A 26,051-nucleotide genomic window follows, 5' to 3' on the forward strand; every position below is an offset into this window, starting at 1 on the left:
TTTCCTAGCTGCCAACCTTTATGTGGCCAAAATGGAACCCTTCTTCCAAGGAAGAGAGGGAGGTACCAGTAACCTTGAGGCAGCTCCATTGGTTACATATGTCCAATAAATTTTTAGGTGGAGGGAAAAGATAGCCAAAGCCACACAATGAGAACTGGACATGCTCAGTGGGTACAGAAAACTGGGGGTGGGGGTGGGGCGCTGATGGACAGCAGTAATGGAAAACTGGAGAGGGATGGAAAGCAATGGAGTGTGCTGGAAAAGGGTAATGTTTTGGATCAGAAGCACTCAGTGCCTCAGCATTTTCATCCAGGTTTTTACTGGACAGGCTGCTCTGGTGCTTATCACTGGAGACAGAGAGAGTACCTTGCCTTCAACTTCTTCTCAATGGCAGCATCCACCTCCCATCATCCACAGCCATAGATGACGATTGCTGAGCCTGATGGGGGTTGTAATTCAGCAACATCTGGAGGGCCAGAGGTTCCCACACTTACTTGCAGGCTCCGGCCTAAGACCAAGATCATCAGAGTTGGGTCCTTGTTGACTAAGAGCGCCGGGGATTATAGGAGTTGTAGTCCAACAACATCTAGGGACCCAAGATTGAATGACACCGGCTTGTAGGATATATTGTTGCCTAGGCTAAGCAGTCCTGGGTCTTTGTAGGAGGCCACACGTATACCACCTTGAGTTTCGTGATGGAAGAAGGGAAGGATATGACAGCAGAAAAGTAGAATGTTTCTTAAATAAATCAAGGCCCATGGTTGCTTTTTGCTGAGCCCTGCTATATAGGCCCGCAGGACTCCGTCTCATGTTGGATTTTGGGCAGAGGGGAGATGTGTTGCCAGGATACTTTTTTCATCCTGCTTGCATTCTTTCTGTATAAAGAATGTAAATCATTTCAACTGATTTTAATAGCATTCTGATATTGCTTTAAACTGCCCAGCAACACCTTCAGGTCATGTGGGTTTCCCTTGTTGATTCCAATATCCATCCGGTCAAGACCAGACCCAGAGGCAGGGATAGTCTTCAAACAATGATTAATCCTGCCTCCTCGGTAATGACATGGTCTGGTCTTAGCGTAACTCCTCCTCCTGCCCATGATCACTGAGATCAGATGTCCCAGTGCATCCCCCACAATAGAACTTGCACCAGCCATTCTGTTGGCTGGGGCCCACTCCCATGCGGCCCTGATCCCGCCCCTTAAAAACAAAACACAAACTATACAACCAATAAAACAACAAAAAACAAAAACAAAACAGTTATACTCAAATTAATCCTGAACCAGATATCCACCCCCCAACACATCAAAAAAAAAGGGGGGGGGGAGAAAAAAATTAAAATGCCACAAACTGCTTAAGGGCATTTTAAAACACATTATACACTCATTTCTATAGCATGTGAGCCTTTGTGTCAGTGTCAGGTAAACAGGTATTTTGTTTTTATTGGCGGTGGGAGAGACCAGAGTGTCCAGGTGGTTTTTGGTTGCAGGATATTCGTCAAAGCAATGCCCAATCTCTGTGGTGTTTCAGAGTGACCCCCAATGGTTGTTTACACATGTGAGGGATCCATCACCTGCTGCAGTCAACATGTGGCAACCGTGTGCGCCTAAACTCCTGGGAGGTAGAAACCCAAATCTGGACCAAGACAAGGGGATGGCAGATCTCTACCTAGGGATAGACCCAAGCTCCTTCTGCCCACTGACCAGAAAAGCCCCAAAAAGCCCACCCTGAGATTCCTTCTCCTTTCACTCTCCAGTTTTACAAAGGCAAACTCCTATTAGGCAAAGGTGGGTTGCAGAACTTCTAACAAAATTTTGCTTTAAAAAAGGTATACAAGTCGGAGCCAAACAGTACAAATTGAAAGCTTTTGCAGATGATCTAGTATTGACATTACAGGAGCCAGAATCTAGTACTAAAAGTGTATTGGAACTGATTCAAGAATTTGATCAGGTTGCAGGATTTAAGTTGAATAAGTTAAAAACTAAGGTTCTAGAGAAAAATCTAGCACTGATTGAGAGAGAGGTTTCAGAAGGAGACAGGTTTAACATTGGTTAAGAAAGTAAAATACCTGGGGGTTAATATGACTGCTAAGAATGTGAATTTATTTAAAGATAATTATGAAAAATGAATCAGCTGCATTTTGCTGGCTGAAAGAATGGCTGCTTCTTGAAAACACAGACATTTTGGATCTAGAAGGTTTTAATAATGTATTCGGGTGGCATGCATATTTGTGGTATGATAAGGTTAAAGCACATAAAGCGTTTAAAAATCACGTTGTTAGGAAAGCTTTGTTTAATGTTTGGACAAGATATAAGGATTTACTTGAAAATAAAACCCCAAGGTGGCTGTCACCGATGGAAGCGAAGGCTCAGAGAAAGCCCAATATGGAGGCCAAATGGCCAAAATATTGGAAAATCTTAGAACAAGAGGGAGATAAACTAAAATTGCAGAGCTTTGAAAAATTAAGAAACAAAGTGTGAGATTGGCTTCATTATTACCAAATAATGGAGGCATACAACTTGGACAAGAAAATTGGCTTCCAGGTGGAAAAATCAAAATTGGAAACAGAACTGTTAGATCCCAAAACTAAGATTCTGTCAAGAATGTATAACTTGCTGTTGAAATGGAACACTCAGGATGAAACGGTGAAATCTGCTATGATTAAATGTGCACAAGATGTGGGTCACAACATTATGCTGGCTGACTGGGAACAGTTATGGACCACTGGTATGAAGTTCACGGCATGTAATGCCTTAAGAGAGAATATTATGAAAATGATATACAGGTGGTACATGACACCAGTCAAGCTTGCAAAAATATATCATTTGCCTGACAATAAATGTTGGAAATGTAAAGAGACTGAAGGTACATTTTTTCATCTTTGGTGGACGTGCCCAAGGATTAAGGCTTTCTGGGAGATGATCTATAATGAAATGAAAAAGGTATTTAAAGATACCTTCCTGAAGAAACCAGAGGCCTTTCTCCTGGGCATGGTCGGCCAATTGGTGCCAAAAAAGGACAGAACTTTGTTTATGTATGCAACAACAGCAGCAAGAATACTCATCGCGAAGTATTGGAAGACACAAGATCTACCCACCTGGGAAGAATGGCAGATGAAGGTGACGGAGTACATGGAACTGGCGGAAATGACTGGCAGAATCCGAGACCAGGGAGAAGAGTCGGTAGAAGAAGATTGGAAGAAATTTAAAGACTATTTACAGAAACACTGTAAAATTAAGGAATGTTAGAAGGATGCGGGAATGAAGTTATGTGGTTTTAGCAGTAATGTTATAGAATTAGGTAAAATTGGATTATGAATAGGTGAGAATGTAAAGTTACAATATATTAAGATAAATTATTAAGATAAAAGCAAAAATGGAAAGGATTTGCTAAAAGTGCTAATTGAATTAGAATACAAAAAAGGGAGGTGTGAGGAGGTCAGGGAAACAAGTAAATGAAAGACAAGACATAGAAAGATTGAAATGTTTTTAATTGTTTTTATTTTTTCTGTATTTTGTATTTTTCTTATTTTCTTTTTTTTCATTTTTGTAACATTTTTGAAACTTTAATAAATATTATTTAAAAAAAATAAAAATAAAAATTGTGGTGGTTCTCTCATTGTGAATGAGTGAGGTTCATAGACCACAGAATCATAGAGATGGAAGGGACCAAGAGGGTCATCTAGCCGAACCCCCTGCAATGCAGGAATCTTTTTGACAAGGTGGGGATCGAACCCACAACCTCAAGAAACTCATGCTCTACCAGCTGAACTATCCCAGGACTCAGATCAAATTCAGCCAATGGGATTGCAAACGATGAATCGGGAGCAAAGCTTTTGTATGAATATATCACCTCAAGTTATTCTGATGCTCCCAAATGCACTGGTAAAAGAATCATTATTCCCCAGCCAATTGGGGCAGCTTCCAGCAAAATATAAAAACATAGTGTAGCACCCTGCTTGTGGTTAACGCTTAGCTGGAATGAAATATTCAACGCAGCAATAGAGAAATTAAAATAATAATTTATTTGTCAGACAAATAAATGAGAGGCACAGTGGTATATGGTTACCAAGCTCTGGCCTGCCCTCCTGCCATTATGGCCAGCACTTCTATTTTCTCAATCCAGCCCCCTTGCTCCTCCTTTGGCTGCCTCTGTCCAATCAGCCTGGTTGAAATTCCTATTGGCTGTTTGCTAGAACCAGTCACAAAAGATACACCCATTTCCTTTTGCCTTTTATGGGAAATAAAAAGCTATATTTATAATTGGCAAACAAGTAGCCATTAACCTCTACAAGGCACCTTAATTACCAAATCACCTTTGCCCCCTTAATTCTAAAATAGAGCAGATGGCTAAAACAGATGGTGGCTAATTCTATTTTAAACAGGTGTCAGAGATCTTGTGTTTGCATCATCAATGAAAGATCTCCTTCTTTGGAGGTTCCTTTAAACAAAATCCTGACAACCACATGTCTGGAGTGCTCTGATGGTGTTTTCCTGCCTGACAGGGGTTTAGACTCTATGGCCCTTGTGGTCTCTTCCAACTATTACTTTCTAAATCCTTTGCATAATTACATTTAAGCCAATATATTTAATACATAACATATATAGTTTTTTATAAGCAAAGACGTTTTCACAGTAAGAAAAAACTTAAAAAGAAAAAACTCCTGCTTGCTGCCTGCTGCCCAGGAGGACTCCCCTGAGTGAGTGCTTGAGGGCCCTGCTCTTGCCACTTACCATCTGGCCTGGGGCGGGGCCTGAAGCCTCACAAGGACTGCGTGCTGCTTGCTGCCTGCTGCCCAGGAGGACTCCCCTGAGTGAGTGCCTGAGGGTCCTGCTCCTTCCTGCCACTTACCATCTGGCCCAGGGCGGGGCCTGACAGGCCTCACTAGGACAGTGTTACTGCAGGAGGGGCACAGAGTGTTTTTAAAATGTTTTTTAAGAAATTCTTTTGGATTTTTTGTATGTGGGGGGTGGGGGTGGGATGGAAGTTTGGTTGGGTTTGGGGAATTATTTTTTTATTTTGATGTTCTTGTAATTTTTACATTTTTTGTTTGTATTGTTTTATTGGTTTTGTTTGTTTGTATAAGTTGTTATTTTGTTCTTAGGGGGAGGGGTCAGGGCTGCCGGGGAGTGGGCCCCAGCCCACAAAATGGCTGGGGCATGTTCCACAGGGGGGAATGCACTGGGACAACCGATCTCAGTGATCACGGGTAGGAGGAGGAGTTACGCTAAGACCAGACCATGTCATTACAGAGGAGGCAGGTTTAGTCGTTGTCTGAGGACTATTCCTGCCTCCGGGTCTGGTCCTGACCGGATGGATACTAGAATCAGCAAGGGATACCCACATGACCTGAAAGTGTTGCTGTGCAATGCCAGGTCAATGATTCATAAGACCACTGCCATCCATGACTTGATCATGGATGGAGGATTTGATCTGGCATGTGTAACAGAGACTTGGTTGGATGAAGCAGATGGGCCTGTCCTTGCCGCTGCTTGCCCACCAGGTTTCTCTTACGCACAGCAACCCAGGTCATGTGGGCGGGGAGGGGGGGTTGCAGTGATTTTTAGGAAGTCATTAGTCTGCACCAGGCGTCCTATTGGGAAGACCCAGTTTTCTGAGTGCATGTTCTGGAAGTTGGGCAATAGGGGCAGTACAGGATTCCTATTGGTGTACCGACCTCCCCGCTGCACCAAGGATTCCCTGCCCAAGCTGCTTCAGGTCGTGGCGGATATGCTCCTGGAGACACCTAGCTTGGTTGTCCTGGGGGATTTTAACATCCATGCCGACACGACCTTACAAAGGGCCGCTCGGGACTTCGTGGAAAGCATGGCCTCCATGGGGCTGTCCCTGAATAAGTCTGGCCCAACTCATAGCCACGGACATGCCTTAGACTTGGTGTTTACCTCTACGGATGCTGGTGATCTGACATTAACTAAAAGCGAAACAAAAGAAGTGCCATGGTCAGATCACTTCCTGGTGCAACTGGACTTCTCCGCAACCCTTCCCCTCCGCAGGGAGGTGGGACCGATTCGGATGGTCCGCCCCCGCCACTTAATGGATCCAATTGGCTTCCAGAGAGTGGTAGGGGATGCTTTATCCCAAGTTGATGGCCTTTCAGCTGATTCCCTGGTGGCCCGCTGGAATGCGGAGTTAACCAGGGCTATTGACTGACTGGCTCCGAAGTGCCCTCTCCGATTGCATGGAGCCCGGACAGCCCCGTGGTTTTCCCCGGAGCTGAGGGTGATGAAACAATCGTTGAGACGGCTAGAGCGCCGGTGGCGGAAAACTCATTCTGAATCAGACCGGACACGGGTTAGAGCTCAACGTCGAGCCTACCAAGTGGCAATGGCGACGGCGAAGAGGGCCTTCTTCACCGCCTCCATTGCATCTGCAGAAAACAGCAGCAGGAGACTTTTTCAGGTGGTTCGCAATCTATCAGAACCACCGGGGCCTGGTAGGGACCCCAAGATCTCCTGCAATGCTTTTGCAAAGTTTTTTGCAGATAAAATCGCTCAGATTCAGAAGGAGGTAGACTCCACCGTGGGAGCAGGGCCAGGGCGGGAGAGTGCTAGAGTTCTGTCTGGTCCTGTTACATGGGATCAATTCCAATCTGTTACCTCCGAGGATGTGGACAGGCTGCTTGGACGAGTGAAACCGACCACCTGTCTCTTTGATCCTTGCCCATCCTGGCTGATAAAAGCGAGCCGGGAAGGGCTGGGCGATGGGATCTGCGGGGTGGTGAATGCTTCCCTCTGTGAGGGAGCCTTCCCAGACCCGCTGAAAGAGGCGGTCATTAAACCGCTTCTTAAAAAAACATCTTTTGACCCGGCCAATTTGGCCAACTATCGCCCAGTCTCAAATCTGCCATTCTTGGGCAAGGTGATTGAGCGGGTGGTTGCTGAACAACTCCAAGCACGCCTGGAGGAAACGGACCATTTGGATCCCTTCCAATCGGGATTCAGGCCTCACCATGGGACTGAAACTGCCTTGGTCGCGCTGGTTGATGAGCTCCAGCGGGCTAGGGACAAAGGTGAGAGCTGTTTCCTAGTTCTGCTGGATCTCTCAGCGGCCTTTGACACCATCGACCATAACATCCTTCTGGACCGTCTAGAGGGGCTGGGAGCTGGGGGCACTGTTATACAGTGGTTCCGCTCCTTCCTCCTGGGCCGTGTCCAGAAGGTGGTGGTGGGGGGTGAGTGTTCAGACCCCTGGGCTCTCACTTGTGGGGTGCCTCAGGGTTCTGTCCTCTCCCCCATGCTTTTTAATATCTATATGAAGCCGCTGGGAGAGATCATCAGGGGGTTTGGACTGGGTGTTCATCAGTATGCAGATGACACCCAGCTCTACCTCTCCTTTAAATCAGAACCAGTGAAGGCGGTGAAGGTCCTGTGTGAGTGCCTGGAGGCGGTTGGAGGTTGGATGGCGGCTAACAGATTGAGGTTGAATCCTGACAAGACAGAAGTACTGTTTTTGGGGGACAGGAGGCGGGCAGGTGTGGAGGATTCCCTGGTCCTGAATGGGGTAACGGTGCCCCTGAAGGACCAGGTGCGCAGCCTGGGAGTCATTTTGGACTCACAGCTGTCCATGGAGGCGCAGATTAACTCTGTGTCCAGGGCAGCTGTCTACCAGCTCCACCTGGTACGCAGGCTAAGACCCTACCTCCCCGCGGACTGTCTCGCCAGAGTGGTGCATGCTCTAGTTATCTCACGCTTGGACTACTGCAATGCGCTCTACGTGGGGCTACCTTTGAAGGTGACCCGGAAACTGCAATTAATCCAGAATGCGGCAGCTAGACTGGTGACTGGGAGTGGCCGCCGGGACCACATAACACCGGTTCTGAGAGATCTGCATTGGCTCCCAGTACGTTTCCGAGCACGATTCAAAGTGTTGGTGCTGACCTTTAAAGCCCTAAACGGCCTCGGTCCTGTATACCTGAAGGAGCGTCTCCACCCCCATCGTTCAGCCCGGACACTGAGATCCAGCGCCGAGGGCCTTCTGGCGGTTCCCTCATTGCGAGAAGTGAGACTACAGGGAACCAGACAGAGGGCCTTCTCGGTAGTGGCGCCCGCCCTGTGGAACGCCCTCCCATCAGATGTCAAAGAGATAAAGAATTACCTGACGTTCAGAATGCACACGAAAGCTCATACCTAGAACTAACTCAGTTGGTCTTTAAGGTGCTACTGGAAGGAATTTTTTTATTTTGTTCTGACGTTCAGAAGACATCTTAAGGCAGCCCTGTTCAGGGATGTTTTTAATATGTAATGCTGTATTGTTTTTAATACTGATTGGGAGCCGCCCAGAGTGGCTGGGGAAACTCAGCCAGATGGGCGGGGTATAAATAATAAATAATAAATTATTATTATTATTATTATTATTATTAAAAACACTTTCTTCAGAGAGAAGCCCCCCTTTCCCTAGCCAGCTGCTGTTCCTGTTAGCCCTTGCCGTTTGCACTGTGGCTCAAGTTTAATGTGAGGCTTAATTGCAGCTTAATTGTATTCTGCAATTTGTATGGTCAGTGACCTCTTATTTCCAGCCTTTTATGACTGCAATAAACCAGAGGGGCCCCTTTCTGCCCAAGAGCTTTGCCAGCTGCCTGCTGGTTTCCTGCCTCAAAATATTTGTGGATTTTAAGCTAATGTTTAAGATACAACCTTGATCAAAAATATAAGCCTTGATTAAAAATGCAGGCTATGATTAGATGCCTCAATAGTAAGACATCAAGCACTAAAAACTTCCTGAATCTGCTTCTTTGAGAGAAGCCGACAAATTTAGGACGGATGCTCTATATCAACTCAAAGACAGGGAACCAGGCAGAGGGCCTTCTTGGTAGCGGCACCTGCTCTGGAATGCTCTCCCGTCAGATGTCAAGGAAATAAATATCTATCTGACTTTTATAAGACAACTGAAGGCACCCCTGTATGGAGAAGCTTTTAATGTTTGATGTTTCATTAGTTTTTAAAAAATATTCTGTTGGGAGCTGCCCTAGTGGCTGGGGAAACCCAGCCAGATGAGCAGGTATAAATAATAATGTTGTTATAATATTATTATTCTTATGCTTAATTGAATAGCAGTTCCCGGAAGCCGCGGAAGGGGAGAGATGCTCTTATGCTCCCATCCTCCTTGCAGGCTTGGCCACCATGAGGAGACAGTGCTGAGATTCCTGCATTGCAGGGGGTTGGACTAGATGACTCTCAGGGTCCCCTTCCATCTCTACGATTCTATGATTCTAACATGGTGCAGGACTAGATGGCCTTGATCAAACTACAGGGCTCTTCGTGTGGTGTGTGTGTGTGTGTGTGTGTGTGAGAGAGAGAGAGAGAGAGAGAGAGAGAGAGAACACGTGTGTGTGTGTGTGTGTGTGTGTGTGTGAGAGAGAGAGAGAGAGAGAGAGAGAGAGAGAGAACACCTTCAGGAAGAGGCCCCTGTCTCTTTTTTGCAACTAGGATGAATCAGCTGCAATACCCCACACTTGAGCCACTGCTTCCCTGCCTGCTCTCTCTCCACCCCCAACCCCAGTTCCATGGGTATTGCATTGCACCCGCACCCCCCCCCAAGCTTGCTGCACCCCGAGGCGCTTTGCACTCAGCGGATTCCTTTCAGCAGTGCAGGACGGCAGAGGGGGCGGGTCAGCTGTTCCGCTTAAGCCATGCCCCCTTTCCCAGGTCAGTATGGAGCAGCCCCACCTTCTCTTTCTCTCTTTCTCTCTCTTTTTTAAAAAATAATAATAATATTTATTCGGAGTTTAAAAGTTACACACACACAAAAAAGAACAATACAAAATACAAGAAAAGAGTACAACAGCAACAGAAAAAAATATAAAAATACATTCGCTTAAAAAAAAAAAGAACAGATTAAACCTTTACATAACTTTCTTCCTTTACTTATTTCCTTGACCTCCTCACACCTCCCAATTTTGTATTCTAGTTCAAATTGTTATTTCAGCAAATCCTTCCAACCTTATTTTCATTTAAGGAATTTAATTTAATATATTATAGTTTAACGTCCTCTCTTTCATCAATTTCATCAACTCATTTTTACTTAATCCTTTATATCATTTCTACCAAAACCGCCTAATTTTCTTTTTCCAACATCTTTCTAACAATCCTTAATTTTACAATATTTTTGAAGATATACTTTAAATTTTTTCCAATCTTCTTCCACCGACTCTTGGTCCCGGATTCTGCCAGTCCTTGGTCCCGGATTCTGCCAGTCATCTCAGCCAATTCCATATAGTCCATCACTTTCGTCTGCCATTCTTCTCGGGTGGGTAATTCTTGTGTCTTCCAATACTTTGCGATGAGTATTCTTGCTGCTGTTGTAGCGTACATTAAAAAAGTTCTATCCTCCCTTCGCACCAATTGGCCGACCATGCCCAGGAGAAAGGCCTCTGGTTTCTTCTGGAAGGTATATTTAAATACCTTTTTCATTTCATTATAAATCGTCTCCTAGAAGGCCTTAATCCTAGGGCATGTCCACCAAAGGTGAAAGAATGTGCCCTCAATCTCTTTACATTTCCAACATTTGTTATCGGGCAAATGGTAAATTTTTGCCAGCTTGACTGGAGTTAGGTACCACCTGTAAATCATTTTCATTATATTCTCTCTTAAGGCATTACAAGCGGTAAACTTAATACCTGTGGTCCATAACTTTTCCCAGTCAGCCATCATAATGTTATATCCAAAATCTTGTGCCCATTTAATCATAGTAGATTTAACCGTTTCATCTTGTGTATTCCATTTCAACAGCAAGTTATACATTCTTGATAAATTCTTAGTTTTAGGATCTAACAATTCTGTTTCCAATTTTGATTTTTCCACCTGAAAACCAATTTTCTTATCCAAATTATAAACCTCCCTTATTTGATAGTAGTGAAGCCAGTCTCGTACTTTAGTTTTTAAACTGTCAAAGCTCTGCAGCTTTAATCTATCTCCATCTTGTTCCAAAATTTCCCAATATTTTGGCCAGTTTGTCTCCATATTAAGTTTTTTCAGAGCCTTAACCTCTATTGGTGACAGCCACCTTGATGTTTTACTTTCAAGCAAATCCTTATATCTCATCCAAACATTAAACAATGCTTTCCTGACAATATGGTTTTTAAAGGCTTTGCGTGCTTTGACCTTATCATACCACAGGTATGCATGCCATCCAAAAACATTATTAAAACCTTCTAAATCCAAAATGTCCGTGTTTTCAAGAAGCAGCCAATCTTTCAGCCAACAAAATGCGGCTGATTCATAATAAAGTTTAAGGTCTGGCAGGGCAAATCCACCTCTTTCTTTAGCGTCAGTTAGAATCTTAAATTTTATTCGAGGTTTCTTGCCCTGCCAGACAAATCTTGAGATATCTCTCTGCCATTTCTTGAAACAGTCCATCTTGTCCAAAATTTGCAGTGTTTGAAACAAAAACAGCATCCTAGGCAATACATTCATCTTTATCGCAGCAATTTGGCCCAGCAGTGATAACTTCAATTTTGACCATATTTCTAAGTCCTTTTTCCTGGAAGCCACCGGACAGGAGAGATGTTCTTGGGCTCCTCGTAGGCTTGGCCACCATGAGGAGACAGTGCTGGGATTCCTGCATTGCAGGGGGTTGGACTAGATGACTCTCAGGGTCCCCTTCCATCTCTACGATTCTAACAGGGACTAGATGGGCTTGATCAAACTACAGGGGTCTTCATGTGATCTGTGTGTGCATGCAGACGAATGTTTTTCTGTGTGTGTGTGTGTGTGAGAGAGAGAGAGAGAGAGAGAGAGAGAGAACCTTCAGGGAGAGGCCCCTGTCTCTTTTTTGCAACTAGGATGAATCAGCTGCAATACCCCCACACTTGACCCACCGCTTCCCTGCCTGCTCTCTCTCCACCCCCAACCCCAGTTCCATGGGTATTGCATTGCACTGCACAACCCCCACCCCGCAAAGCTTGCTGCACCCCGAGGCGCTTTGCACTCAGCGGATTCCTTGCAGGACAAGGACAGTGCACGACGGCAGAGGGGGCGGGACAGCTGTTCTGCTTAAGCCGAGCCCCCTCCCCCAGCTGCTTCCACTCTCTAGCCCCCTTTCCCAGGTCAGTATGGAGCAGCCCCACCTTCTCTTTCTCTCTCTCTATGGCAGCTTGCACTCTCTGCCTTTAATCTTTAAGGGAACCAGCATCTGTTCCCTATCCTCGAAGCCCAGCTTCCCTCCCTTCTCTCCCCATTGGCTGGCGACTGCAATTATCCCGCCCCCGGAAATATCCTGCCTCCCAGGCGGGGCTCCCATTCCCGCCCCCGCTGCCCAGGGTCGCTGCTGCTGCTGCCAGGATTTCGGGTGAGTGCAAAGCCAGCGGCGGGGAAGGAGGGAAGGGGCTTGGCAAGGGGTGGGGGGTCCAGGATGAGAAGCCCCGGGACGGGGAGAAGAAGAGAAGGGAGGAAAGGGAGCTGGTCTTTTTAACGGGGCCTTGAAGGGGGGGGAGGGGGGGTTCCCCTTGTGGAAAGAGAGAAGCTTCTTCCTGCCCGAATCTGGTGCAAAGGGAGTTGCAGGGAAGGAGGCGGGAAAGGGGAGAGGGTTGGGTATTGCAGACCAGGCTCGCCATAGTAGTAATAATAGTAGTAATAATAATATGATATTTATACCCCCCCCTCATTGTCTGGGTTTCACCAGCCACTCTGGGCGGCTTCCAACAAAATAAGAAACACCAAAAACATCCAAACATCCCAGTCTTCCGTTTTGTAGAGGAGATGGGGACATGGATTGCTGGATGGCAGCGGGAGAAAGAGGGAAAGATGGGGAGGAAAACAAAGGCAGGGGGTCCTGGCAGGAAGAAGGAAGGGCTGAGGCCTCCTCCAAAGAGCTCTTTGTTCTTGAACTCCTTGCATAAAGTAGTGGGGGGAAAGGGCCGGCTTGAGGTTTGATGAGGCCCTTAGCTACTGGAGGTAGCTGTCTTTTGTCAACAACAAATTGTTGCTGTTTTTTTGTGTTGAATATATGCTATATGGTAATTTATGGACCTAATAGGTATCTAAACAATTTGCACATAGTAGAGTATGTATTTTCTCAAAGTAATTGTTGAACTAAAATACAATTACTAAGAATATTAATAGTGAAATAATTATTAAGCTCTAACTTAAAATGATTTTGTTCTTCAAAACAAACTTAATAATGCAAACACATTGGCATTTGGCAATAACAAAAGTTCCTTTAGAAACACAATTTGCAAAGACTCCTAATCTAGTCCTAGAAACTTGCTATAATAATAGGTGTAAATATATGATGCAAATTACTAATAATTATAAATAGCATTATTAATATGAAATTAAGTGTTATAACCTGTACAATGCAATTGTAGTTAATACAATGCATTTTTTTTATCAGTATCAATATTACCATAATAGTCCACATTCTTCATTGGGATAGCAGACCTTTGTACCCTGTTACACTTAGTGAGTGTAAAACACAGTATTTCTAGTAATATGTTGCATTTATAAATAATACCAATACTATACACACCTGTACATAAAAATTATTTTACAGGACTAATTGTATTACTGCATCTACCCAATACCCATTCAACTGTAAAATTTTATCATGATTCATTGTGTACTGTGTATACAAACAGTACACAAACATGATCTAAATTACAATACTTTCCTTCTTGCCTTGCCAAAGCAAAGTCACTGATGATATCATCAAATGATAAACTGCTTAGCTTGTCACTTTCTATGTACATGAGGCTGAAGTAACATAATTTATCTTGAGACATTGTTGTTCAAATTCATTTTTTATCCTCTTCAGCTGAGAAACAGATATTTACAAATGGCAATTTGCAATCATCATTCAAAGAAACATTGTCAGAATTGCTTCTACATTAGGGAATGCTGATTGGACATCGTTGTTATTGTTTAGTCACTTAGTCGGGTCTGACTCTTTGTGACCCCATGGACCAGAGCACGCCAGGCACTCCTGTTTTCCACTGCTTCCTGCAGTCTGGTCAAACTCACTTTAGTAGCTTTGAGAGCACTGTCCAACCATCTCGTCCTCTGCATATAAGTTAAATAAGCAAGGAGACAATATACAGCCTTGTCGTACTCCTTTCCCAATTTTGAGCCAATCGGTTGTTCCATATCCAGTTCTAACTGTTGCTTCTTGTCCCACATAGAGATTTCTCAGGAGACAGATGAGGTGGTCAGGCACTCCCATTTCTTTAAGAATTTGCCATAGTTTGCTGTGGTCCACGCAGTCAAAGGCTTTTGCGTAGTCAATGAAGCAGAAGTAGATGTCTTTCTGGAACTCTCTAGCTTTCTCCCTAATCCAGCGCATTATTGCAATTTGGTCTCTGGTTCCTCTGCCCCTCCAAAATCCAGCTTGTGCTTCTGTGTGTTCTCGGTCTGCGTACTGCTTAAGCCTGCCTTGTAGAATTTTAAGCATAACCTTGCTAGCGTGTGAAATGAGCACAATTGTGCGGTAGTTGGAGCATTCTTTGGCGCTGCCCTTCTTTGGCATTGCGTTCTAGACTGATCTTCTCCAATCCTCTGGCTACTGCTGAGTTTTCCAAACTTGCTGGCATATTGAGTGTAGCACCTTAACAGTATCATCTTTTAAGTTTTTAAATAGTTCCGCTGGAACGTCCTCACTTCCACTGGCCTTGTTATTAGCAGTGATTTCTAAGGCCCATTTGACTTCACTCTCCAGGATGTCTGGCTCAAGGTCATCAGTCACACTATCTGGGGTGTATGGGACATCCATATCTTTCTGGTATAACTCCTCTGTGTATTCTTGCCACCTCTTCTTGATGTCTTCTGCTTCTGTTAGGTCCTTACCACTTTTGTCCTTTATTATGGTAATCTTTGCATAAAATGTTCCTTTCATATCTCCAATTTTCTTGAATAGATCTCTGGTTCTTCCCCATTCTATTGTTTCCCTCTATTCTTTTTTTTATAATTTTTTTTATTAATTTTCCAATTTTTAACACAAAACAACAACAACACACAAACATCAACACATACCAACACATACAAAGATATTATTTCTTAACCTCATTTTCATAAGCCTCCTTTCTCGGACTTCCCCATACCTCACCCTTTTTGCATCCTTGTTTTACAATTTTTCAACAACCCTTTTTGCCAATTAAATTTAAGCTCATTGTCATTCTCAATTTTACCTTAAATCATCAAACAGTTTTAGCTGCAATTCTGCATCTTCCTTCCCCTTGACATTTTATCACTCCTCTATTTTACAACAGTTCTTAAGATATACTTTAAACTTCTTCCAATCTTCCTCCACTGTCTCTTTCTCTTGGTCGCGGATTCTGCCAGGCATTTCTGCCAGTCCCATAAAGTCGATCACTTTCGTCTGCCATTCTTCCAGTGTGGGTAATTCTTGTGTCTTCCAATACTATGCTAAAAGGATCCTTGCTGCTGTAGTGGCGTACATGAAAAAAGGCTTGTCCCTCCTTAACACCAATTGTCCGACCATGCCCAGGAGAAATGCCTCCGGTTTCTTGTGAAAAGTACATTTAAGTACCTTCTTAATTTCATTATAGATCATTTCCCAGAAGGCTTTAATCCTTGGGCAGGTCCACCAAAGGTGAAAGAAGGTACCTTCAGCTTCATTACATTTCCAACATTTATTATTGGGCAGATGATAAATCTTCGCAAGCTTGACTGGGGTCATGTACCACCTATAAATCATTTTCATAATATTTTCTTTTAAGGCATTACATGCCGTAAATTTAATACCGGTGGTCCATAACTGTTCCCAGTCAGCAAACATAATGTCATGACCTATATCCTGTGCCCATTTAATCATAGCTGGCTTAACAGTTTCATCTATTGTATTCCACTTCAGCAACAGGTTATACATTCTTGATAAATTCTTAGTATTGGGTTCTAACAATTCTGTTTCTAATTTCGATTTCTCAACCTGGAAACCAATTTTCCTGTCTTGTTTAAAGGTCTCCATTATTTGATAGTAATGGAGCCAATCTCGTACTTTAGACTTTATTTTCTCATAACTCTGTAGTTTAAATTTACCACTTTCTTGCTCTAAGATTTCAAAATATTTTGGCCATTTAGATTCCATGTTGAGTTTCTTCACCTCCCTGGCTTCCATAGGTGATAGCCACCTAGGGGTTTTATTTTCCAGCAAATCCTTATATCGAATCCAAACATTGTATAATGCTTTCCTAACGATATGGTTTTTGAATCCCTTATGAATTTTAACCTTGTCATACCATAAATATGCATGCAAACCAAACCTGTTATCAACTCCTTCCAAGTCCAGAATGTCAGCATTCTCAAGAAGTAGCCAATCCTTCAACCAGCAAAAAGCTGCTGATTCATAATACAGTCTTAAGTCTGGCAGGGCAAACCCCCCTCTTTCTTTTGCATCAGTAAGTATCTTAAATTTTATTCTGGGCTTTTTGCCCTGCCAGACAAATTTAGATATATCTTTCTGCCACTTCTTGAAACAATCTAGTTTATCCACAATTTGTAATGTCTGAAACAAAAATAACATTCTAGGCAATACATTCATTTTGATCACTGCAATTCGGCCTAACAAGGAAAGCTTCAAATTCGACCATATCTCTAGATCTTTCTTAACCTCTGTCCAACATTTAGCTCTATTCTTGGCACTGCTCATTTAAGAAGCCCCTCTTGTCTCTCCTTGCTATTCGTTGGAAGTCTGCAGTCAGTTTCCTGTATCTTTAACTATCTCCCTTGCATTTTGCTTGCCTTTGTCACCTGTGGTTTGTAAGGCCTCATTGGACAACCACTTTGCTTTCTTGCATTTCCTTTTCATTGGGATGATTTTCATTGCTGCCTCCTGTATGATGTTCCAAGCCTCCATCCATAGTTCTTCAGGCACTCTGTCTACCAAATCTAAATCCTTAAATCTCTTCCTCTCTTCCACTGTGTATTCATAAGGGATTTGATTTCGATTGTATCTTACTGGACCAGTGGCTTTCCCTACTTTCTTCAGTTTAAGCTTGAATTTTGTTATAAGAAGCTGATGCTCTGAGCCACAGTCAGCTCCAGGTCTTGTTTTTGCTGTATAGAACTTCTCCATCTTTGGCTGCAAAGAATATAATTAATCTGATTTCGATGCTGCCCATCTGGTGATGTGCATGTGTAGAGTCATCTCATGTGTTTTTGGAAAAGAGTGTTTGTTATGATCAGCTTGTTCTCTTGAGAGAACTCTATTAGCCTTTGCACTGCTTCGTTTTGAACTCCAAGGCCAAACTTGCCAATTGTTCCTTTTATCTCTTTGACTCCCTACTTTAGCATTCCAATCCCCTAGGATGAGAAGAACATCCTTCTTTGGTGTCAGTTCTAGAAGGTGTTGTAAGTCTTCCTAGAATTGGTCAATTTCAGTTTCTTCAGCACCAGTAGTTGGTGCATAAACCTGGATTACTGTGATGTTAAAAGGTATGCCTTGGATTTGTCTTCATAGAATTGGTCAAGTTCATTTTGTTGAGCATTGGTAAGGTAAAGGGACCCCCGACCATTAGATCCAGTCCTGGCTGACTCTGGGGTTGGGGCGCTCATCTTGCTTTACTGGCCGAGGGAGCTGGCATTTGTCTGCAGACAGTCGTGTGGCCAGCATAACTAAGCCACTTCTGGCAAACCAGAGCAGCGCATGGAAACACCATTTACCTCCCCGCTGAAGCGGTATCTATTTATCTACTTGCACTTTGATGCGCTTTTGAACTGCTAGCTTGGCAGGAGCAGGGACCGAACAACGGGAGCTCACCCCATCACAGGGATTCAAACCGCCGACCTTCTGATTGGCAAGACCTAGGCTCTGTAATTTAACCCACAGCGCCACCCGCGTACCTCAGCATTAGTAGTTGGTGCATAAACCTGGATTACTGTGATGTTAAAAGGTCTGCCTTCATTTGTATCAAGATCATTCTATCATTAGGCGCACAGCCCCCGTGGGGGCCGGCTCTCCTGGACGCTGTCTCTGATCACGCGAACTGGTTGCAGGAGCTTGAAATAAACAATTAGAGAGAAGCAAATGCACATATTTCGAGTGAAGATCGGGAGTTAAGACTGCTAATTGAAGTGACCTCTGTGAAGTAGAGTGATGGGCTGGATTCAACAATATATCAAGAAGAAGATACCTCAAAGGGTCGGTATGTCAGAATGGGACTGAAAGGGGGGGAACCTTTCTTTTTTTATCTCATGTGAGTACCTAACAACCCTCCCCCCAAGAAGAATCGTTGCAATTACTGATTACAAGCAGGATAATTAAGATCTGTGTGGAAATAAATTACTAATCAAAGACATGGCTTGTGGAATATTGGAAAGGAATGAAAGGCCTTTGTGGCACAGTTATAAAAAGAGATTTGTTAGGGCAGGCCTGCATACAGGATTTATGATCGAAGGGAACAGACCATGGCTTGTTATTACATCGAACTGTGAGTTTGACCTGGCAGAACCCCCTAAGAAGATTGAGGAGAGACTGACAGGTCTGCGAGAATTAATGGACAGGCTTTAAGAATGTTTTGTATGGAAGTGTGGAAATGGCGTCTGTCTGTATTGAATATGGCTCTTGGAGGAATGGAAAATCCACACAGGATATTACAACGTTTGTTTTCAACCCGCTTGTGGAGACTATCAGAGGTCACAAAGAAAGGAATATATGATAACAATAAGAAGATGAGGAAAATAATAAAGAGAAGATGGAATAGAACTGAGAACTGTGAATACCATTTGGACAGAACTATGATCATTAAAGCAGCAGCAAGAGAGATGTTTGGATCCCTTTCTGAGCTCGAAGCATGGGTACCCCCAACAAAAATTTAAAAATTTGGCTGTGTAATTTGGAATTAATGTGATTTGATTGGTTTGTTAATAAAAATTATATTGAAAGAGATCATTCTATCATTTTTGAGATTGCATCCCAGTACAGCTTTTGCCACTCTTTTGTTGACTATGAGGGCCACTCCACTTCTTCTATGGGAATCTTGTCCACAGTAGTAGATATGATGATCATCCAAATTGAATTCACCCATTCCCGTCCATTTTAGTTCACTGATGCCCAGGATGTCAATACTTATTCTTGCCATCTCATTTTTGACCACATCCAGCTTACCATGGTTCATGAATCTTACATTCCAGGTTCCTATGCAATATTTTTCTTTGCAGCACTGGACTTTCCTTTCACTTCCAGGCACATCTGCAACTGAGCGACCTTTCGGCTTTGGCCCAGCTGCTTCATCAGCTCTGGATCTACTTGTACTTGTCCTCCGCTCTTCCTCAGTAGCATGTTGGATGCCTTCCTACCTGAGGGATTCATCTTCCAGTGTCATAACTTTTATATGACCATGGAGTTTTCTCGGCAGGGATACTGGCGTGGCTTGCTGGTTCCTGCTCCAGGTGGATCACGTTTAGTCAAAACTCTCCACTTTGACTTGTCTGTCTTGGGTGGCCCTGCACGGCATAGCTCATAGTGTCTCTGAGTTATTCAAGCCCCTTTGCCATGACAAGGCAGTGATCCATGAAGGACACGGTCATTAAATATTACTTGGTGCAGATCCTGATGTGTCAGATCATCAAATCATCTACATATTCTTATTGTCTTTCCTTACTAATTATTCTTCCATCCAGTACTTCACATTTTAATCTAGGCATATTAGCATATCTTTTTTTGAGCAATATTTTGCCATATATTCATCAAAACATTTCCACTCCTTTTTAAATTTTTGATTCGACTGATTTCTTATTATCGTAGTTAATTTTGCCAGAATTAAATATTCATTTAGTTTACAAATCCATTCCTCCTTTGTGGGTATAGTTTTTGACTTCCACCTAGCAGCAATCACTATTCTAGCAGCTGTACTTGCCTACGGAAAAATTCTCTCTTTCCCCCCCCCCCCGCCCCGTGGTATCTCATCATCTGTCAATCCAAGGAGATATGTCTCTGGTTTCTTTGTTATTGATATTTTCAACATCTTCTTTAGTTCTTTGTGTACTACTATCCAAAATTTATTAATTTCTTCACAACTCCACCACATATGTGGTCCAGGCATTGGTATTTATATAATTTCAAACAAAGCATTTCTATTTCAACCAATCATATACATCAGAGATGTCCAAGCGCTGGACCGCAATTGACAGGTAGACCTCTGTGTTGTTTTGGGTCGATTGTGAGACCTTTGAAGGCCGCGCCCCCTTTCCGCAAGAACTTCTGCATATGCTCCTATTTCTGTTTTTGCTTGTTTTAATGTTTGTTGTTGCAAAAAGAATTAAATTTTTATTGCATCCCCCGCCTCCTTAAAAAAGTCCCTTTGCAGTTGCACGTTCCTGATATTCATCATTACCTCATTTTATTATAATACACACGCACAACGAGCACTGGCAATTTCTGCTGAATATGTTCTGATGCCTACCGCGTTCTGTTACGTTGTGTTGGTGTGCATGTTGGGAACCTGTGTTACATGCAGCCATTTGCATCATATAGCAACTCATGTTCCAGCTTTCAGCTGTATCTTTGTGATGCTCATATTAGCTGTATTTCTGCCCCTATTGGGGGGCGGCAACTTGCAAAATAATCAGTTTCATAAAGCACAGGCTACCATCACTTCTGTATTAGAAGCACACTCAAGGATTTAAAGGGGTACACATTATCACATTTATTGTGGCCCTTTGGGCAACTGCCACAAGGCCACTACTGCCCATACCATGCCAGCCTTAGGAAGGGAGAAGGGACAGGCAGATGGAAGGAATTGCCAAAGGTGTTTGAAAATGGGTGGAGGCTCTTGGGAAGCGGGTGCCCAATAGGGGATTCTACAGGGTCAAAAAAATCCCTGCAGGGGCTCTGAGACTCCCTTGACTTCTTCCTTCCTCCCAGGAAGCTACAACTTGCCTTGGCTTATTTGCTTCTCAAGATGTTGAACCTGCAAACCTGGTCAGGATGGACAGAGGAATATGGACAGCTGACCTGCTCAAGCTGTCTCCCGCATCCCTCCCTGCAACCTCTGATCATCCCCTCCCAGGGCCCTCAGAGAAATCTGTTGAGTTCCAGGGGAGAGGAGATGGGGACATGGATGGCTGGATGGTGGAGGGAGAAAGAGGAAAAGATGGAGAGGAGACCAAAGGCAGGAAGGGCCAGGCAGGAAGAAAGGAGGGAGGGAGGGAGGGAGGGGTGAGGCCTTTTTCAAAGCAGCTCTTTGTTTTTGGAATCCCTATCATAAAGTAGTGGGGGCAGATTTTCTTTCTCTGTGCTTTTAAATCTCTGGTGTTATTTCCACTGCAGGATTAAGTGACGAAAATGATGTTGCACACCAATCCAGGAAAATGGGTGAAGGGGGCTATGGTAATGCTTCCCGTCATTATGTATTCTTCATATATTTAAATAGTTTATATTACTTTTATTTTTTTAAAGACTGGATCAGAGTGATACATTCCACCAGCAGAAAAATACAGTAGATGCATGCACCTCCCCAGTTTCGTGGGCTTTCGGGACAAAGGACCTGTTATCATGATACACAATTCATGTGGCTGGAGGCTCTACACATAGGATTGGGCATATGAAGACCAAGTGGCACCAGCTTTCCTAATCAAGAGTCCCCTTTGTCAAACTGCAGCCCACAAAAGCTTAAGCCATAATACATTTATGTGCCTTTCAGAGCTGCAGAAGATGAATAAACAGAAGCATAGTTAATCTATGGACTTCTATCCTACTGGAAACAGTGACTGCCAGCAAGTTGGATATCTTGAAAAAAAAGGGATTAGGCTGGTGTCTGTGCTCTGCGCTTGCGGTCCTAGGCAATAATGCTTCATTATACTAGTTTCTGGAAAGCACAGGAGAGCAGAGGGCTCTTGGCCTGAAATCTTGCTTGCTGGCTTTTGCTTGGCCACTGTGAAAACAGGATGCTGGACTAGGTGGGCCTTTTCCCAATCCAGCAGGCTCTGTTTAGGTTCTAATATGTTGTAATATTTTTACACTTACATGTTACATAAGAACAGTTCAGTTTTATTTCTTACTCATAGGGGAGACTGCTATTGGAGCCTGTGATCCTTTCCTCACTTGAAAAAGAAAAAGACAGATGTTTCTCATAAGCCAGTTCCACCGAAGATCTCTATTATAAAATGATGGTGCTTTCTTAAGTGTGAATGGAGTGATCATGGGTTTCTCTTGCCATTATTTCATCTGCATTCCTAAAAATTTGGAACATGGAGAGGACAGTTGAGAATGGAGAGGGTGTTAAAATAAGAGAAGGTGCACATGGGAATCGACGTGTGTTCAGTTCCTTTCTTGTCTTTCATAGAAGTCTAACAGGATTCTCTCTCCCCCGCCCCCACTCCCAAACAGGTGAGGAAGACGATGGTCAGAATTCTAAGGAGCCATCTGTGAATTCCTTGGGAAGAACAAAGAAACAGTTTAAATGCAGGGAATGTGGAATGTGCTTTAGTCACTGTGGAAGAATGAGGATACACCAACGAACTCATACAGGGGAGAAACCATTTAAATGCATTGAATGTGAAAAGAGCTTCAGTCAAAGTGGTGAGCTTAGAAGACATCAGCGAACTCACACGGGGGAGAAACCATTTAAATGCATTGAATGTGGAAAGAGCTTCAGTCATAGTGGCAATCTTAGAACACATCAACGAACTCACACGGGGGAGAAACCATTTCAATGCATTGAATGTGGAAAGAGCCTCAGTCGTAGTGGATACGTTAGAATACATCAACGAACTCACACTGGGGAGAAACCATTTCAATGCATTGAATGTGGAAAGAGCTTCAGTCGTAGTGGAGCCCTTACAACACATCAGCGAACTCACACAGGGGAGAAACCATTTGAATGCATTGAATGCATTGAATGTGGAAAGAGCTTCAGTTGTAGTGGAGCCCTTAGAAGACATCAACGAACTCACACGGGGGAGAAACCATTTCAATGCACTGAATGTGAAAAGAGCTTCAGTTGTAGTGGAAACCTTAGAACACATCAACGAACTCACACTGGGGAAAAACCATTTAAATGCATTGAATGTGGAAAAATCTTTAGTCATAGTGGACACCTCAGAACACATCAACGAACTCACACGGGGGAGAAACCATTTAAATGCATTGAATGTGGAAAAATCTTTAGTCATAGTGGACACCTCAGAACACATCAACGAACTCACACGGGGGAGAAACCATTTCAATGCATTGAATGTGGAAAAATCTTCAGTCATAGTGGACACCTCAGAACACATCAACGAACTCACACGGGGGAGAAACCATTTCAATGCACTGAATGTGGAAAGAGCTTCAGTCAAAGTGGAAGCCTTAGAACACATCAACGAACTCACACGGGGGAGAAACCATTTAAATGCATTGAATGTGGAAAAATCTTCAGTCGTAGTGGAGACCTCAGAACACATCAACGAACTCACACTGGGGAAAAACCATTTAAATGCATTGAATGTGGAAAAATCTTCAGTCATAGTGGAGACCTCAGAACACATCAACGAACTCACACGGGGGAGAAACCATTTAAATGCATTGAATGTGGAAAAATCTTCAGTCGTAGTGGAGACCTCAGAACACATCAACGAACTCACACTGGGGAAAAACCATTTAAATGCATTGAATGTGGAAAAATCTTCAGTCATAGTGGAAACCTCAGAACACATCAACGAACTCACACGGGGGAGAAACCATTTAAATGCATTGAATGTGGAAAAATCTTCAGTCGTAGTGGAGACCTCAGAACACATCAACGTACTCACACGGGGGAGAAACCGTTTAAATGTATGGAGTGTGGAAAGGGCTTCAGTCAAAACAGAACCCTTAGAATACATCAACGAACTCACACGGGGGAGAAACCGTTTAAATGTATGGAGTGTGGAAAGGGCTTCAGTCAAAATGGAGCCCTTAGAAGACATCAACGAACTCACATGGGGGAGAAACCATTTCAATGCACTAAATGTTGAAATAACTTCAGTGAAAGTGGAAAACTTAGAATACAGCAACAAACTCACATGGCAGAAACGATTTAAATGTATGGAGTGTGGAAAGAGCTTCAGTTGTAGTGGAGACCTTAATATTCATGAACGAATTCACACAGGTGAAAAGCCATATCAATGTATGCAGCGTTCAACTCAAGTTTCACTATTTAATTCACATCAAGAAACTCATAAAGGCAGAAATCAATTTTAAATACATGGAACCCATGTGATGTTCTGGTTTTTGTATTTAAATTTGTATACACATATATATTAAAGTAATGAAGGTCACAAATACTTGATGTACAAAAGATGTTGCAAGTTGTTGCTAGATAAATGGGGGAAGTGTGAATATGGAATGTTCAAGGTTTGTGATGAATCTGTTGAGTTTTTACTCTGCCCTTCACTGCCAAAATGATGGGCTGCCCTTGTCTTGTGGATCAGCATCTGTCAGGCTTCAGGGAATTGGCTTCCTTCCCCCTTGGCCGTAGATAAGCAGAACAAAGGAAAAGGAGTCTTCTTACCAGTTAGAAACTTTAATGATCCTAGTGAGAGAACAAAAACCTGTCTTCTAGGAATGGCGGTGCTCCCAATTAAGAGGTCCACCCCCTTTCATCCCTAGTCACCCCCGTCACTTCTGCGTCTCGTAACCTCAGCTCATACACTCTGTGCTTTCTGTCCTGCCACATTCGCAACTCCCCTTGAACTTAGGGAAAGCAGAGGGATGCTTTCCAGACACAGTGAATCTGTTAACTCTCTTAATGTTTCTTCTGCATTGTGTTCCCCATCCAGTATTTCCCAGCTTCTCCCTTCTGAACTATGTTCCTCTGCAAACCACTGTTTCAAATCTATACAGTCCTCCTGCTCCTGGGAAAATTCAGGGGGAGGCTCCCACGAATGTACCTCAGTGCAGCTCTCCTCAGCTGGGTCCCTAGTTAGGTTTTGGTTTAGGGGAGAAAGCATGGGACTGGCCCTTGGGTGGGGGCGAGGGGAGAAGGGAAGAGAAGTAGAGGGGATGCTTCTTTTTCCATGCAAGGCTAGTTCTTGTTTCTCCCCAGTACGCGCCTGTAATCAGTGAGCGTGCATTTAGCAGGAGTGCGTCCCTTTGTCTCATAGCCTAAGCTGCTTCAGGAGGCATTAGGGCGAAGCGTGTGTATCACACATGTGCTGTGAGAGCAATGGTTAAGATTAAGTTAATTGCAACCTTAAATACACTTTGGTCCCATTAGAGAGGATCCTCATGAGGCCGGAGGAACATTGCCCGGCTGTGAGGTGTAATGTCCACCACTCGCTAAAAGGCCTTTCCCACCTGGCCGAGGGGGTGGGGTGTAGGGATGATCGTGGAGTGGGCAGTGGGGTCCGGAGGGAGCACACTCCCCACCAGCAGACAGCCACAGTCTGCCTGCACGCGTGACCTTGGGGTGCGGGGCACCCACCCCCCAGACAAGCCACAGCTGTCTGAACATCATTCCCTCTGTCTAACCTTTTGCGGTCTCAGTACTCTGCGGTGTCCTGTCTGTAACCTTTGTCTCTGAGACCTTTTGTCTCCTTTGTCATACACTGTGCAAGGGAAAAATGACGCGGTGGAAACAGGTGCCAAAATAACTTTGTACCACCCCACGACCTCGGCACCGGAAGATGTGCAAAGGTCACAGCCCAAAATGTATCTGCTTGGGTTTGCATATTTGTCTCAATAAAAGGAGGCGCCACAGGGCTGGCCGGCAGCTTGCATGCAGCTCACCTGTGTGCAGCTCACCTGCATTATCAACTCCCTGCCTCATGTCCTTCACTTCAGTGGGGCCCAGACTCACCCAGCCCTACTATGTTAAATTTGTATTCTGTAGTTGACCTCCTTTGCAATGTTTTATTTTGAAATCTTTTTAGATAATATTTTAGATTTCTGATATGTTGCTTTGAATGTATACTCTCACCCTGTCCTGAAGTTCTCACCCTGGGCCAGCAGGGGGATACTGTAGATAGTTATGCAAATGAAGTATCGAAAGTGACGTTCAGTGATTGGATAGTTTTAGAAAGTTGCAACAGTTACGATTGTTCTGGAGCTCTATATAAGCAGGCTGGCTGAGCTCAGTTCAGTTCTGTTCCAGCTTACAAATAAAGAGCTGCTTTGGAAGAA

General features: G+C 43.7%; 1 protein-coding gene across 4 annotated transcripts; it reads left to right on the forward strand.

The window, feature by feature from the left end:
* The first annotated feature begins 8,731 nt into the window (after positions 1–8,731).
* On the forward strand, positions 8,732–26,051 carry LOC309336833 (uncharacterized protein). Of its 4 annotated transcripts, XM_081853226.1 has the most exons (4): positions 12,070–12,305; positions 20,832–20,993; positions 21,237–21,296; positions 22,296–26,051. In XM_081853226.1, the coding sequence occupies exons 3-4, from the start codon at positions 21,278–21,280 to the stop codon at positions 23,903–23,905; spliced, it is 1,629 nt and encodes a 542-aa protein (XP_081709352.1). In that variant the 5' UTR covers positions 12,070–12,305; positions 20,832–20,993; positions 21,237–21,277; the 3' UTR covers positions 23,906–26,051. The 4 variants fall into 4 exon arrangements, with proteins under 4 accessions (XP_081709355.1, XP_081709352.1, XP_081709353.1 ...); XM_081853229.1 differs by lacking the exons at positions 12,070–12,305; positions 20,832–20,993; positions 21,237–21,296 and adding exons at positions 8,732–9,304; positions 11,701–12,063; XM_081853227.1 differs by lacking the exon at positions 20,832–20,993.

This window comes from Podarcis erhardii (genome assembly GCF_964252035.2).
Source record: "Podarcis erhardii genome assembly, chromosome: 2".
In the NCBI taxonomy this organism is placed as follows: domain Eukaryota; kingdom Metazoa; phylum Chordata; class Lepidosauria; order Squamata; family Lacertidae; genus Podarcis; species Podarcis erhardii.